Here is a 13,998-nt window from a genome sequence, read left to right on the forward strand (position 1 = left end):
TATTAGGTACTTCAACTCTCATTTCTCCTTCACAAGTCTTGGAGTTACACTTGACCGTCGAGTTAGCACTGCAAAAGGGACATGTATTTATACATTTCAAGTTCAAGGAGGGTTGTACCATCGACTGGACCACCTGGTGCCAGGTTCGTATGGTCCAAGGCATTTGCAGCTATACTTTTATGATACCGAAGATCAGACATTGGCACATAGAGCAAAACGGTCCCCTGACCTTGATATCAACATCATCCGGAATATACTACAAATATTGCAGGATAATCCATATGTTCAGACTTGTTGTTCTTCCAAGAACATTTCCGGGGTGCGATCGAGATATGCAACAAAGGTTTCTTAATGCAATGGCTATTGTCCAGCGTTTTGGGAAGCCTGATTACTTCATCACGATGACTTGCAATCCTTATTGGGAGGAGATTGTCAGTAATCTTGAACCTGGCCAAACACCACAAGATCGGCCAGAACTTGTGTCAAGAGTTTACAAGGCAAAGTTGCGGGAAGTCAAAGAATTATTGATTAAGAAACAGTATTTTGGAGAAGTTGCAGCATATGTGCATGTTACTGAATTCCAAAAGAGGGGGTTACCACATGAACACTTTCTGTTGATCATGAAGCATGGAAGCAAATTAACGACCCCAGAAGGATATGATAAATTTATTTCGGCTGAGATACCAGATAATGACAAGTACCCGGTGTTACATGGTCTGGTGATCAAGCATATGCTGCATGGACCATGTGGCATACTAAATAGGAATTGCCCTTGTATGGTGGATGGGGAGTGTCGCTTCCACTATCCTAGACAATTTTGTGCAGCAACACAGCAAGGAACCGACTCATACCCTTTATACAGGAGGAGAGATGATGGACGCCGGGTGAAGATCAGAGGTGCAGAGTCAGATAACAGGTGGGTTGTGCCATACAATCCTGGACTGCTAATGCGATATAACTGCCACATTAATGTTGAAGCTTGCTCGAACATCAAAGCTGTTAAGTATCTATATAAGTATGTGTACAAAGGGCATGACCATGCTTCATTCTCAGTTGACCCCGCTCAAGACCAGCAAAATAGAGTAATCAATGAGATTCGTCAATACAGGGATGCGAGATATATATCACCACCCGAGGCTGTGCATAGGATCTTTGGTTTCCCACTTTTTGGTGTCTACCCAGCTGTATTGCAGCTCCAGCTACATCTTTCTGGCATGCAGTCTGTTCCTTTTGAGGAGTCTGATAACCTTGAGGATGTTGTTAGGCATCCTGGTTCTGATATGACCACTCTTACTGAGTACTTCAAAACAAACATTGTTGATACTTATGCTAGGAAATTGTTGTACAGAGAATTTCCAGAGCACTACCGGTGGATCAAAGGTCGAAAGGTTTGGCAAAGAAGAAAGCAAAACTATCGACAGATTGGACGGGTTATATATGCAAACCCGGCTGAAGGGGAGAGATACTTCCTCATGGTTCTATTGAATCATGTGAGAGGTGCCACCTCATATGAGAATTTGAGAACAGTGGCAGGCATCACTTACTCTACGTTTAGAGAAGCATGCGAGAAAAGAGGCCTTATCGAGACAGATAGGTCACTCGACGACTGCTTGACTGAGTCAGCCATTTTTCAGATGCCGTGTTCCCTGTGAAGGTTATTTGCGACCATTCTGGTATTTTGTGAGGCCACTAACATACGTGGTCTTTGGGAGAAGCACAAGAATGCAATGGGTGAGGATTACAGCCGAGATAACTCCAATACAGCCGCAGTTGAGCAGCAAGTGCTAAGGGACATACGAGATATGGTTCACTCGATGGGGAAAGATTTCAGAACTTACGGTCTTCCTGATGTGAACGATGCAAGGTAATTACTTGTGTTCCCATCCGCCAAGCTTAAGCTTCTGTGCTTCTATATCATGTTAAGTTATTTAATTTTTACTGCTTTCTAATTAATAGGTGAATTTTCCAATGACATGTGCGAGATATCAGAGAGGAACAAAATGTCAGAGTGGACCAAGATGATATAGATGCATACAAGTCACTTAACAAGGAGCAGCGTACTGGATTTGATGAAATCATACGTCATGTCATTGATCGCAAAAGCCAAGTATTTTTCATAGATGGTCCAGGAGGCACGGGAAAGACATTCCTTTATAAGGCAGTTCTTGCAAAAGTCAGATCAGAAGGTATGATAGCCATTGCAACTGCCACTTCAGGTATAGCTGCATCTTTATTGCCCGGTGGAGGCACTGCACACTCAAGGTTTAAAATCCCAATTAAAGTTGGACACAATTCCATGTGCAACTTCACAAAGCAAAGTGACACCGCAGAGTTGCTTCGTCAAGCATCCTTGATTATATGGGACGAAGTTGCAATGACAAAACGTCAAGCAGTCGAGACACTTGATAAGTCCCTTCAAGATATTATGGAATCTTCATTGCCATTTGGAGGAAAGGTTATGTTATTTGGTGGAGATTTTAGACAGATCCTTCCTGTCGTGACACGAGGGACGAGAGCACAGATAACTGAGGTTACATTGCAAAGATCTTATTTGTGGGAAAATATAAGGAAGATTAGATTGTCACGTAACATGAGGGCACAGTCGGACCGATGGTTTTCAGAATACCTGCTTCGAATTGGAAATGGAACCAAGGAAACCATTGGAGATGATTATGTTCGCCTCCCTAATGACATTTTCATTGGTTATACAGACACAGAGGTTGTAGTTCAAACACTCATTGAACACGTATTCCCATCACTCGAAGAAAATGCAACATCAGCATCTTATATGAGCACCCGTGCAATTCTGTCAACAAAAAATGAGCATGTTGACAAGCTAAACACAATGATGATTGATAATTTCCCAGGGGAGTCAACCGTTTTCTACAGCTTCGACTTCCGTAGATGATGATTCACATAATCACTACCCAATTGACTTTTTGAACTCAATCACTCCAAATGGCCTCCCCCCACATGAATTGAAGCTCAAAATCAACTGTCCTGTGATCCTTCTTCGCAATCTTGATCCAAACAATGGGTTGTGCAATGGAACGAGACTTATGGTGAGGGCATTGCAAGCCAATGCAATTGATGGCCAAATTGTTGGTGGACAGCATGTAGGGAAAAGGGTGTTTATACCAAGGATCCCTATGGCTCCCTCCGATGATATGTCACTACCTTTCAAGTTCAAGAGAAAACAATTCCCAATACGCCTCAGTTTCGCCATGACCATCAATAAATCTCAGGGACAAACCATCCCTAATGTTGGGATTTACCTTCCTGAGCCTGTGTTCTCACATGGACAGCTTTATGTTGCATTGTAAAGGGGTGTATCAAGAGCTACTACAAGGATTTTGGCTAAACCAAAAAAAGAATTAGACCCCACTGGGAAGAGCACCAAGAATATAGTCTACAAGGACGTCCTGAACTGGTGATCAACAATGGTGCATATAATCTAGGTGTAGCTGAAGCTGCTATTTTTATTTGTTGCATATATAATGTGAGTTTGCGTTACAGATTATATTGCCGATATTATTGACCCCTATCTATTATGATAATGTCATCCCCATTACTCCTCTCGGCATGTGCTGTGTGTGCATAAGGTTGTAGTAGCTAATAGCCTATTTTCACTTTCTTCATTACGTCATATCACTGTTTTCTCCTAATGCAGCTTGCCGAACATTATTATTTCGACAAATAGTTCACAAAACAGGCGACCTGAATTCTGATGCAAGTCTGCATTTTTCCTGTACTGATCCAGGAAGCTTGTACTAATCCAGGAACTTCATGCCTATACTAATCCAGGAAGCTTGGTGCTGGTGTCTTTTTTTTTCCTGAAACTGTACTCTATTCGCTTTGTTTGATGAAATGGAGCAGGGCAATCTTGCATGTTATTCCTGTATACTTTGGTCAAATATGAGGACTGGAATGTGCTAATCCCAGTACGCCTCATTTTTTAAAGCTAAACCTTCTAACTTTTGATTTGTTCAAGCTGTTTGTTGGCATCTGTGTGTCATGTACTGTTGGGAGTATGAAATTTGGCCCTTCTGTCTCTACACTGAAATAATATAGTAATTAGTATATGACTTGCTGATTTCTTGTAGACTTCAAGAATCTAATGTAAATTGTAACTGACCAAGCTTGGAAATCAAATGTTCAAACCTATTTCTGAACGAACACATACATGGCTGCTCGAATTGGCCTGCTGGGCTCGCCGGAATGTGCCGTCACCGCCCAGCGAGGCCTGGGAGTCGCCACTTCTGCAACCCCTGGCCCCGGTCGCGTGTAGCACGCGTGTGAAATCAGGAGCCCGCGTTTGGAGTCTCGCCCCCTTCCTCTTCCTCGCAAAAAATCTAGCGCCTCCCGACTCCAGCTTCCCGCCGCCCCGTTCATCTTCCTCCGCAGAGTCCCCAACCCCTTCATCTTCCTCGAAAATTAGGCGCCTCCCAACCCATTCGGCTCTTCCTCTCTCCAGCCGCGACTAAATCCACGCCGGCGCCCTGTGCTCCCCGCCAAAACCCTAGGCCGCGACCCTGGGATGACCGTAGCTCCTTGAGCCGCCCGCGGCGCTCGGCGGCCGGGCCGCACGCCAGGCGCGGAGGCCGTTGCCCTTACCCTGAGGACAGCCGCCCGCAGCACACGGCGGCCGGTCCACACACCGGGCACGGAGGCCGGTGCCCCGCCACTGAGGGCAGCCGCCCGCAGCGCACGGCGGCCCTGGAAGCCAAGGGCATCGTCGACCATCGCCGAGTGGGGGCTCGTCTGCGGCGAGCGCGACAGGTCAGTACGCTTCCTTCCTCCACTCCTAGCAAATGCTTTGCATTAGACAAAGATAATACAGCTATGAATGGGATGTTGATTAGTAATACTCATTATGTTGATTTTGGTATTTGTTTTGGCATTACTGTTTTCTACTATACATTTAGTATGGGAAACCATTATTTATTTATTGCATTAGGGTTTAGTGCATTTCAGTAAACTAAAAGTAACTTTGGAACAGAGGATTTACTACATTAGGGCTTACTGCATTTCAATCAAAGTAACTAAAAGTTTACTGCATTTAGTATGAAAAAATGTTTTACTAACATACTTCTCATTAATAGAAGACGAACCACGAAAGGCCGATGCTGGTAACCATCTCAATACGGACATTCAAATGGAGGAAGGAAATTTCCATTTCGGCAATGTTCAATGGCCTTTGGTCGATACTGCCATAGGTCTTGACCATGATTTAAACTCAGTTGACATGTTGGCGCGTAATGAAGTTGATGCAACCGGGCAAGAACCACATAATTTGGTTCAAGTCTCAACCCAAATTGATGTGCAACAAGAACCAGGTAAGCAATCTTATTCTAATATTTTCATTACAGCTTTGCATTTGAATAAACTAAAAATAAACTTTTGGGACAGAGGGAGAGAAAGGAAATAGAAATGGTGTCGATGCTGTCCTAGAGGTGGACCACAAATTAAATTCAATTCAAATGTGGGTTGCAACTGAGGTCAGGCAACATCCAGGTAATCACTCTAACTTGCTCCATTGTTTGAATTCAAAAAAATGTTTTACTCACATACTTTTGCTTAATAGAGAGGGATCCAGGAAAGGGCTATGTTAGAGAGGCATTACTCGATGATGTAAGAGGTGCTGACCATCTGAATATGGACATTCAAATGGAGGAAGCAAATCTCCATCTTGGAGATGTTCAAGAGCCTTTGGTCAATCCTGTCATAAGTCCTGACCATGATTTAAACTCGGTTGACATGCTGGCACATAAGCAACCTAGTGCAACCGGGCAAGAACCTCATAATTCTGTTCATGTGTCAACCGAAATTGATGTGGAACAAGAAGCAAGTAAGCAATATTATTCTAATATTTTCATTACAGCTTTGCATTTGAATAAACTAAAAAAACTTTTGGGACAGAGGGAGAGAAAGGACATAGCAATGGTGTCGATGCTATCCTAGAGGTGGACCACAAATTAAATTCAATTGAAATGTTGGTTGCAACTGATGTCAGGCAACATACAGGTAATGACATTAACTTGCTCCATTTTGTTTGAATTCAAAAAAATGTTTTACTCACATACTTTTGCTTAATAGAGAGGGATCCAGGAAAGGGCTATGTTGGAGAGGAATTACTCGATGATGTAAGAGGTGCTGACCATCTCAATATGGACATTCAAATGGAGGAAGCAAATCTCCATCCTGGAGATGTTCAAGAGCCTTTGGTCAATCCTGTCATAAGTCTTGACCATGATTTAAACTCGGTTGACATGCTGGCACATAAGCAACCGAGTGCAACTGGGCAAGAACCTCATAATTCTGTTCATGTCTCAACCGAAATTGATGTGCAACAAGAACCACGTAAGCTTTCAAATTATAATAATATTGTTTCTATTCCAGCTTTGCATTTCAATAAACTCATAAAAATATCTGGGACAGAGGGAGATAAAGGAAATAACAATGGTGTCTATTGTATGGAGACCGACCATCCTCATACTTTGGTACAAGTAGTCCCACAAGTTACTACTAACTCTTCCCGACACAGCAAACCAAAGAAGGCACACATACGTCTAGTCCCGCAAGGTACTAATTTCAGCATCATACTTTATTGTTTATTTTTTCGTCAAAATAAGTATTTTTATTGAAGGGGAAAAAATATTCTTCGCAGACTATATTTGTGATGCAGAAGATATTTAGATTGTTGAATACATAATAGGATCAAAACCTGGGAAAAAAATTATGGTGGAAATCGAAGGCGAATGGGTCTGTAGATCACATATGCAATGTCTTTTCCATGATGATTGGCAAGTGCTTGACGATGTAAGTATATATCTATGCAAGTATATATATATTTAAACATGGTCGACTTATTTACTATGTATATTTGCATTTGTGCAAGGGGATACAGGTATTAAATTCTTATATTCACTGCATGAGAGTTGAAGACCATCTACTTCAGAGAGATGGTGGAAAAGTCTTCGTAGAGAACTCTTACATTTCCAACCTACTTCATAAAGATGGAAAAATGAAGGAGGATGAGTTTCAGTATACGCATGAGGATACAATTAGGACGAGGGTGGATAATTATTTACCATGACATGGTATACTCAAAACCCCAAAGCATCTATGACAATATATAGATCACTGGAGATAATAACTTACAAATAATTCAATTTTTCTTTTTGCAGGTCTTCTTTCCAATTAACATAGCAAGGTTCCACTGGTACTTGGCAGTTGTGAATGCCCACAAGCGAGAGATACAAGTCCTCGATTCATTGGGAAAAATGGATCGTGCCGAGCTAAAAACCACGGTTAGTATGAATTACTTTTGAAGAAAATAAGAGTATTATTTTATAATTGTTCAATATATAATCTTTTTTGACTAACCCATCGATGCAACATCTCTATCAAAATTAGATTATTTGACTACATAGACACATAAAAATCGCCGCCCAACATAAACAACTTAACCAGCAGAAGTGGCAGTGTCTTGATGTTATAAATTGGCCTGTTAGAGAGAAGATACACAGTCCTATGCAAACCGACGGGTACAGTTCATCATTTCCCTAATATAAAAAGCAGTTCTTACATTTGTTATAGTTTAGAATAATTCCTTTGCTAATGCTTGCAGGTCATCATGTGGTCTGTGGGTGATAAACTTTATGGAGTACTGGACTGGATCGCGTCTATCTGATCCTTTAACTCAGGTATCTCTGAGTTGTTTGTTACTTATAATCAATTATAATATATTGTGATATAATAATTACTTAGGTAACAGTCTAAATCATGTACATAATAATCGTTTTGCAGGAAGATATCACAAATTTCAGGCCTAAGTTAGCAGCGATATTGTGGGACTCTAGATTCAACACGAGGAAAGGATTTGAAGATTCTGAATGAAACAGAAGAAGCCATGGGTACTCCGAGTGATGTTGAAGTTATTGATCCAAGTGAAGTTATTGATCCAAGTGATGTTGAACTAATTCAAAGTCTACGTGGTGTAACTGAAGATATTCGTTCTGATGCATATCTGTGTACTGGAATATCATCTATGAACAAACAAGAATTATTGCATGCAGTTTTAATGTACATCAAGTCGGTAGACGATGCGGAATCTTTGCAGTAAGCTCTTTTCCTTATAATACTATATAAGCTTTGTTTTAGTTCATTGTGACTGTTTAAACTAACAGTTAATAACCATTTTTATAGGAAAGAGTGGATTCGAAGCAATATTCCTTACCCTATATCTATAAATCTCAAAAAACTTAAAAAAATGTTGGATACAAGTAGGCCAATGGATAAAGATTGCTTCCACATGGCCGTTAGGATGTTTGCATGCGACGAGGCTCACCTATATCTAGATGATGATGAAGGAATATTCCACTACATGGACCTGCAATTCTTTGTAAGTACTTAGACTCGTGGGATATACATTATACAATATTTATTCAATATCCTAATTATTATCTATGTGCTTGACAAAACAGTCCATCTCGGATTTCTATCGAGATCCACAACTGCGCGTAACACTTGATGTGGAAAAGTTGGCAAGATTGTTTGATCCGTGGCCTCAAATGGAGTATCGCATTTCACACTGTAGCATTGTATGTTTCACACACTCTCTAAGAAGAAGAATGATACATTTATTTTTCTCACATGGACTGCTATTTGCAGATTCTATTGCCATATTCTTTTCTTGGACATTTCATATTATTCTCACTTGATATGAAATCTCGAACTATATCTATATTGGACCCAATGCCCATACCTCACGCTTTTAAGGGTTCTGAGCCAACATTGTACTATGTTCACAAGATAAAAAACATTGCCAACAATCTAAAACTAGCGATGCAAGTGGCCTATCCTGCTTGGAATGATGATATTTATGTGTGGCGTCGGATATTATCAAAATCAGTTCCAAAATTGGATGACTGGTAAGTTGTTAACTAAAACTTCTAATCTACTCACGAAATCAGCTTGCCTTCATAGAGTTAACAATGTGTTATTTTGTAGGAACATATCGGGCTATTTGGTTATTAATTTCATGCACAATTGGAATGGTGAACACTTGCCATTAATTTCCACGGTAACTATTCGGCTCTTAAATTTTGTGCTACATTTAATTTCTACCCTTGCTTTCTAATATTTATCTTGATAATGCATGTACAGAATGGAGATACATTAAGGAACCAGTTTTTAATTGATCTATTCAAGTTCAAAGGCAATGAAGCTAAAGATCATATTCCTGAAGACATTCAAGAAATTCTCAATCGTCTTATGATCCCATAAAGTTGTGACTTTACTCTTTGGATGCGTTTATGTAATCAACGTAATAGCTCTATCCTTTGTGTGAAACATATATTTATCAGATTCGACTATAAATGATGTGTTGTTTGGTGCGCGTAAGCCTGAAATTAACCGTGACGTTAGCACGGGCACCTTAGTAGTGTAAGATAGTGGATACTTCTACATTGTGCAATATTTAATTGCATAGGTGACTAGGCTGCAGCAGACTGATGAAAACTTCTGTGGCTATGTTTGACAGTTGGTTCAGTTTTCCAAAGAATTCATAGAAGATGCTGGTGTACCTTCAGATGCCATTCCTACACATTCGATGGGGCTCAGGCCTTACATTGAAGAACCAATACCGAGAATTCTTCCGTCTGCCCAACTGAACAATCATAGAAAAATTCGGCATGATTTTGTGCTCTTGAAGCAGTTCTTCGTTAATGCCTATTGGGAAACATTGGATTGTTGTTATTTGACTGCTGGCTTGGCTGAGCCATCGAGTGCCTTCCCTGGCTGTTCTGTTCCTGAGGTTTGTCACATCTGTCGTACATCATTAAGCATAGTATTATTCATGGTTATTAAAATGACGTTTAAATGTTGTTTAAACGACAATTAAACGCCAAAACGCTATAGAGACCTTGAAACGCTGTAACGTTTTAGAAAATGATGTAAAACGACGGTTTTGGATGTTTAAACGCTCGTTTTGGTCGTGTTCTCGTGAAATGCTTGAAACGAGCGTTTCAGACATGAAACGCCTGGACTCTGGAGCCTAAGAGGCTAAGGCTTGCTCCAACGGTGCTCTCTATATCGCCCCCCACCCCACGTAGAGGGAGCTTTGGGGGAAATCCAATCCAACGGTTCCCCCAAAGCTCCCCCTATATACGGGGGAGTTGAAACTCCCTCCATATATAGAGTGAGTTTCAACTCCCCCTATATCTCTAATTACACTGTTTTTTATAATATTAATCTCGTTTGAGGCCCGTAACATGATGATAATGCGTATTATGACAGTACAAATACTGTATGATTTTTTTAAAATTAAAAAATGATAAATAAATAGTTAGTTAATGAGTGATAGTATATAGATGAAATAGATATGAGGGAATGGTTGGAGAGAAGGAGTTATAGAGGGAGAAATCTTTTAAAAGGAGATAGTAAAATATAGTAAATAATATGTTTGGTGAGAGTTGGATGGAAGGAATTGTTGGAGATAGCCTAAGACTCCCCCGGCACCCATTAACACAAAAGCAGATCTGGATCGGGCGCTAGCCTGCCCGTGACCTGCCGTCCGCCGCCAGGAGCTTCCGCGCCGCCTGCACTGGAGCTCGTCCCCCGCCCGCGCCGCCGTCTGCACTGGAGCTCATCCCCCGCCTAGCTCTTCCCCTGCCAGGAACAGGAGGCCTGAAGTAGTAGCAGTAAGCCAGGAGCTCGCCCCCTTCCGCGCCGCCTGGAAGCTCATTCAAGGTCGCACTGATAATAAATCTTCAATAGTCCAATCTTCCATAGTTCTTGCTGCTGCCTGCTATTTAATGCTGCTGTTGCTGTCCTCCTACTGCCTGCTCTTTACTGCTGCTGTGGCTGTCCTGTTGCTGCCTGTTGCTTACTGCTACGTGCTACTGCCTGCTGCTACTTGCTGCTGTTGCGTGCTTGCTGCTGCTGTTGCTGTCCTGCTGCTGCTGCGTGACTGCTGCTGTTGTTGCTTGCTGCTACTGTTGCTTGCTGTCCTCTGCTTACTGCTGCTGTCCAGAACTCCAGATGGCAAACACTGCTGATAGTGATGAAGGAGCTGGTGCATCTGCAGCTGTTCTCAAAGTGACGGATACGATCCATTAAAGGATCCATGAAGAAAGCCAAATTCTGATGACCCGGGATGGAAGTATGCCTATTATGTTGAGCCTGGCAAGCGAGAGTTGATCCAATCCTTCCTTTGCCCAAGGAGGATTATAGGGGGAATCTTGAGGGTGAAGCAACATCTTGTAGGTGGGTACAAAGATATCATAAAGTGTCCCAATACCACAACTGCGATTGCTAAAGAGTTGAAAGCAGATTTGGATGATGGAAAAAGGGGCAGGCCAGTATACCTTGATGACCAGGCAAGTGAAGCAGCAGAGGAAGATGTTGCGGAAGTGGAAACAAATCAAGCAGTAGTCATCAGCTAGAGGAAATAGCAGCTCTGGAACAACCAGCAAAAGAAAGCAATCAGGAAGCAAGCTACCAACTGCTCCAGCATCAAAGAAGCCCATTACAGCTTTGCTACGACGTACACCACAAGAGGTTGTAGCGGAGAGGTATGCCAAAGGTTCTTATCAAAGAACCATCAATGCTGCAATGAAACCCAAAGAAGAAAGAGATGATGTTTGTTTGGAGATAGTTAAGTGGTTCTATGAGTGTGGCATACCATTCAATGCTGCCAACTCAAGATAGTTTGAGATTGCTGTAGAGGCCATTGCACAGTATGGTTCAGGGTTCAAGCCCCCTAGTTATCATGAGCTACGAGAACCATTGCTTGGGAAGGTCGTGAAAGAGACTGATGGTGGTAGGAATAAGCATGAGGATGCATGGAGTCAGTATGGCTGCACCCTCATGTCAGATGGATGGATAGATAGGAGGGGTCGTCATCTAATAAACTTCCTAGTTAACAGCCCACAAGGAACATATTTTTTTAGAGTCAGTGGATGCATCAAATGAGTCTCATGATGCTATGATGCTTGCAGACCTATTAGATAAGAGAATTGAGAAGATTGGTAGGGATAAAGTTGTACAGATTGTCACTGACAATGGTGCCAACTACAAGGCAACAGGTAGATATTTGGTTGAGAGGACTCCTACCTTATTTTGGACCCCTTGTGCTGCTCATTGCTTGGACCTTATGTTAGAGGACATAGGAAAATCGAAGGATTTTAAGAAGCCCATTACACGTGCTCGTCATGTCACAACATTCATATATAGGTATGGGAGAATTCTAAGTGAGACGAGGGTGCACACAAAAGGTATGGACCTTGTGAGGCCTGCTGCTACTAGATTTGCTACTGCATTCCTCACCTTGAGGAGTTTACACAAGCATAAGGATGCATTGAGAGCCTTATTTTCTGGAGATGTTTTTACTCGCTCCAAAGTGGCTAAAACAGAGGCAGGGAAAAATGTATATGAAATTATTTTCTCAACACAATTTTGGAATTCAATAGAGGACTGCCTTAGAGCTTCTTTACCACTACTTGTTGTGCTAAGATTGGTTGATGGTGATGAGAAGCCTGCCATGCCTGAGGTTGCAGCAGCTATGAATATAGCAAAGCAAAAAAATTAAGTCATCTTTCTCTACTCAAAACAAGCAATCTTGCATGAACCGCATCATGAAAATTGTTGAGAACCGTTGGGTGAAACAAATGGACACTCCATTGTATGGCAGCACTCTATTTGAATCCTGGAAAATTCTACAACATGAAACAAAGTGATGATGATGGCTATGTTGGAGAGCTAAGGGGTTGCTTCAACAATGTACTTGTTAAAATGGTGGCAGATGAGGACCTTAGAGACAAAATTGATGGCCAGGCGGTCCATTATGAGAACCAAAGAGAAGCATTTGCAAACCCAATGGCCATAAAAAATGCGCAAACAAGAAATCCACGTGAGTATTCTAAAATTCTGTTTTAATAGCTATTTTCAGCAACAATAAATTCATTTTTAGCATCTAAATCCCAACCTATTTTGCTATACTAGTTGACTGGTGGCTTGCATATGGTGGTAGAACCATTGAGCTATATAAGTTTGCAAGGCGGATTGTTAGTCTTTGTGCTTTATCATCCGGTTGTGAGCGCAATTGGAGCACATTTGAATTTGTAAGTTAGTTACATGATCATATGAAAACTATTCAAATTTTAGTTGTTTTCTCCTTATTTATTGAATATTGTTGCTTTGGTTGCAACTTGTAGATGCATACTAAGAAAAGGAACAGGCTAGAGCACAAAAGATTGAATGATTTGGTGTATGTTTCATACAATAGAAAGATGACAGCTAGGTTCCAAAAAATGCGTGAAGAAGGAAAGAACTTCGATCCTTTGGTTCTTGAAGATTTTGATTGGGACAGTGAGTGGGTTGATCCATTAGCTAATTCATCACATATTGGGGATGATCCTCTTTTCACATGGAACCATGTTGATCATGCCACTGGTGCATCTACACAACTTCAAGGACGCAATTTTTCTAGGCGAGCTCATGGTAGTCACGTGTCAAGATTTGAGGAAGATGAAGATGGTCTTGACGTGGGTGAAGAAAACGAGAATGATGAAAATTTTGTGCTTGATGACCTTGATATGGATGATGATGAAGCAACAAACAACAAAGGTGACGATGGCGATGAGGAAGGCAATGATAATGCTGGTTTTGAGGATTTGGATGATGGTTATTGAGACATGATAGATGGGTGATTGAATAACGCTTGTGTGCTTGTCATTGTGGACATTTCATTGCATGTTTACTTGCTTTTGCGCTTGTGGGTGTGGACTTGAAATGCTACTATTCTATTTTGTTGTATGTTTGTGGTTGTGGACATGTCATTTTAGGAACTATTATTATGTGAACCTATGTTGGTTATTTGGTATTTAACTTTGCATTTTGTGTGAATTCAAGGTATATTTAAATTTTCACCATGTTGTTTAAAAAGACGTTTAAACGTTCGTTTAAATGTTTAAAAGTCAAAATCTACCCATTAGC

The 13,998-nt window shown here is 41.2% G+C and overlaps 2 protein-coding genes across 2 annotated transcripts in view; both read left to right on the forward strand.

The window, feature by feature from the left end:
• The window catches only part of LOC120655754, a 28,858-nt gene that overhangs the window by 3,828 nt on the left and 11,032 nt on the right, over positions 1-13,998 (forward strand). Inside the window, exon 2 of the mRNA XM_039933717.1 lies at positions 9,545-9,817. Coding sequence (XP_039789651.1) covers positions 9,545-9,817 — 273 coding nt within the window. The remainder of the gene's footprint in view (positions 1-9,544; positions 9,818-13,998) is intronic.
• Positions 10,554-13,858, forward strand: LOC120655755. The gene is made up of 3 exons (XM_039933718.1): positions 10,554-12,913; positions 13,006-13,124; positions 13,218-13,858. The coding sequence occupies exons 1-3, from the start codon at positions 12,688-12,690 to the stop codon at positions 13,692-13,694; spliced, it is 822 nt and encodes a 273-aa protein (XP_039789652.1). The 5' UTR covers positions 10,554-12,687; the 3' UTR covers positions 13,695-13,858.

This window comes from Panicum virgatum, chromosome 1N (assembly GCF_016808335.1).
Source record: "Panicum virgatum strain AP13 chromosome 1N, P.virgatum_v5, whole genome shotgun sequence".
Classification (NCBI taxonomy): Eukaryota; Viridiplantae; Streptophyta; class Magnoliopsida; order Poales; family Poaceae; genus Panicum; species Panicum virgatum.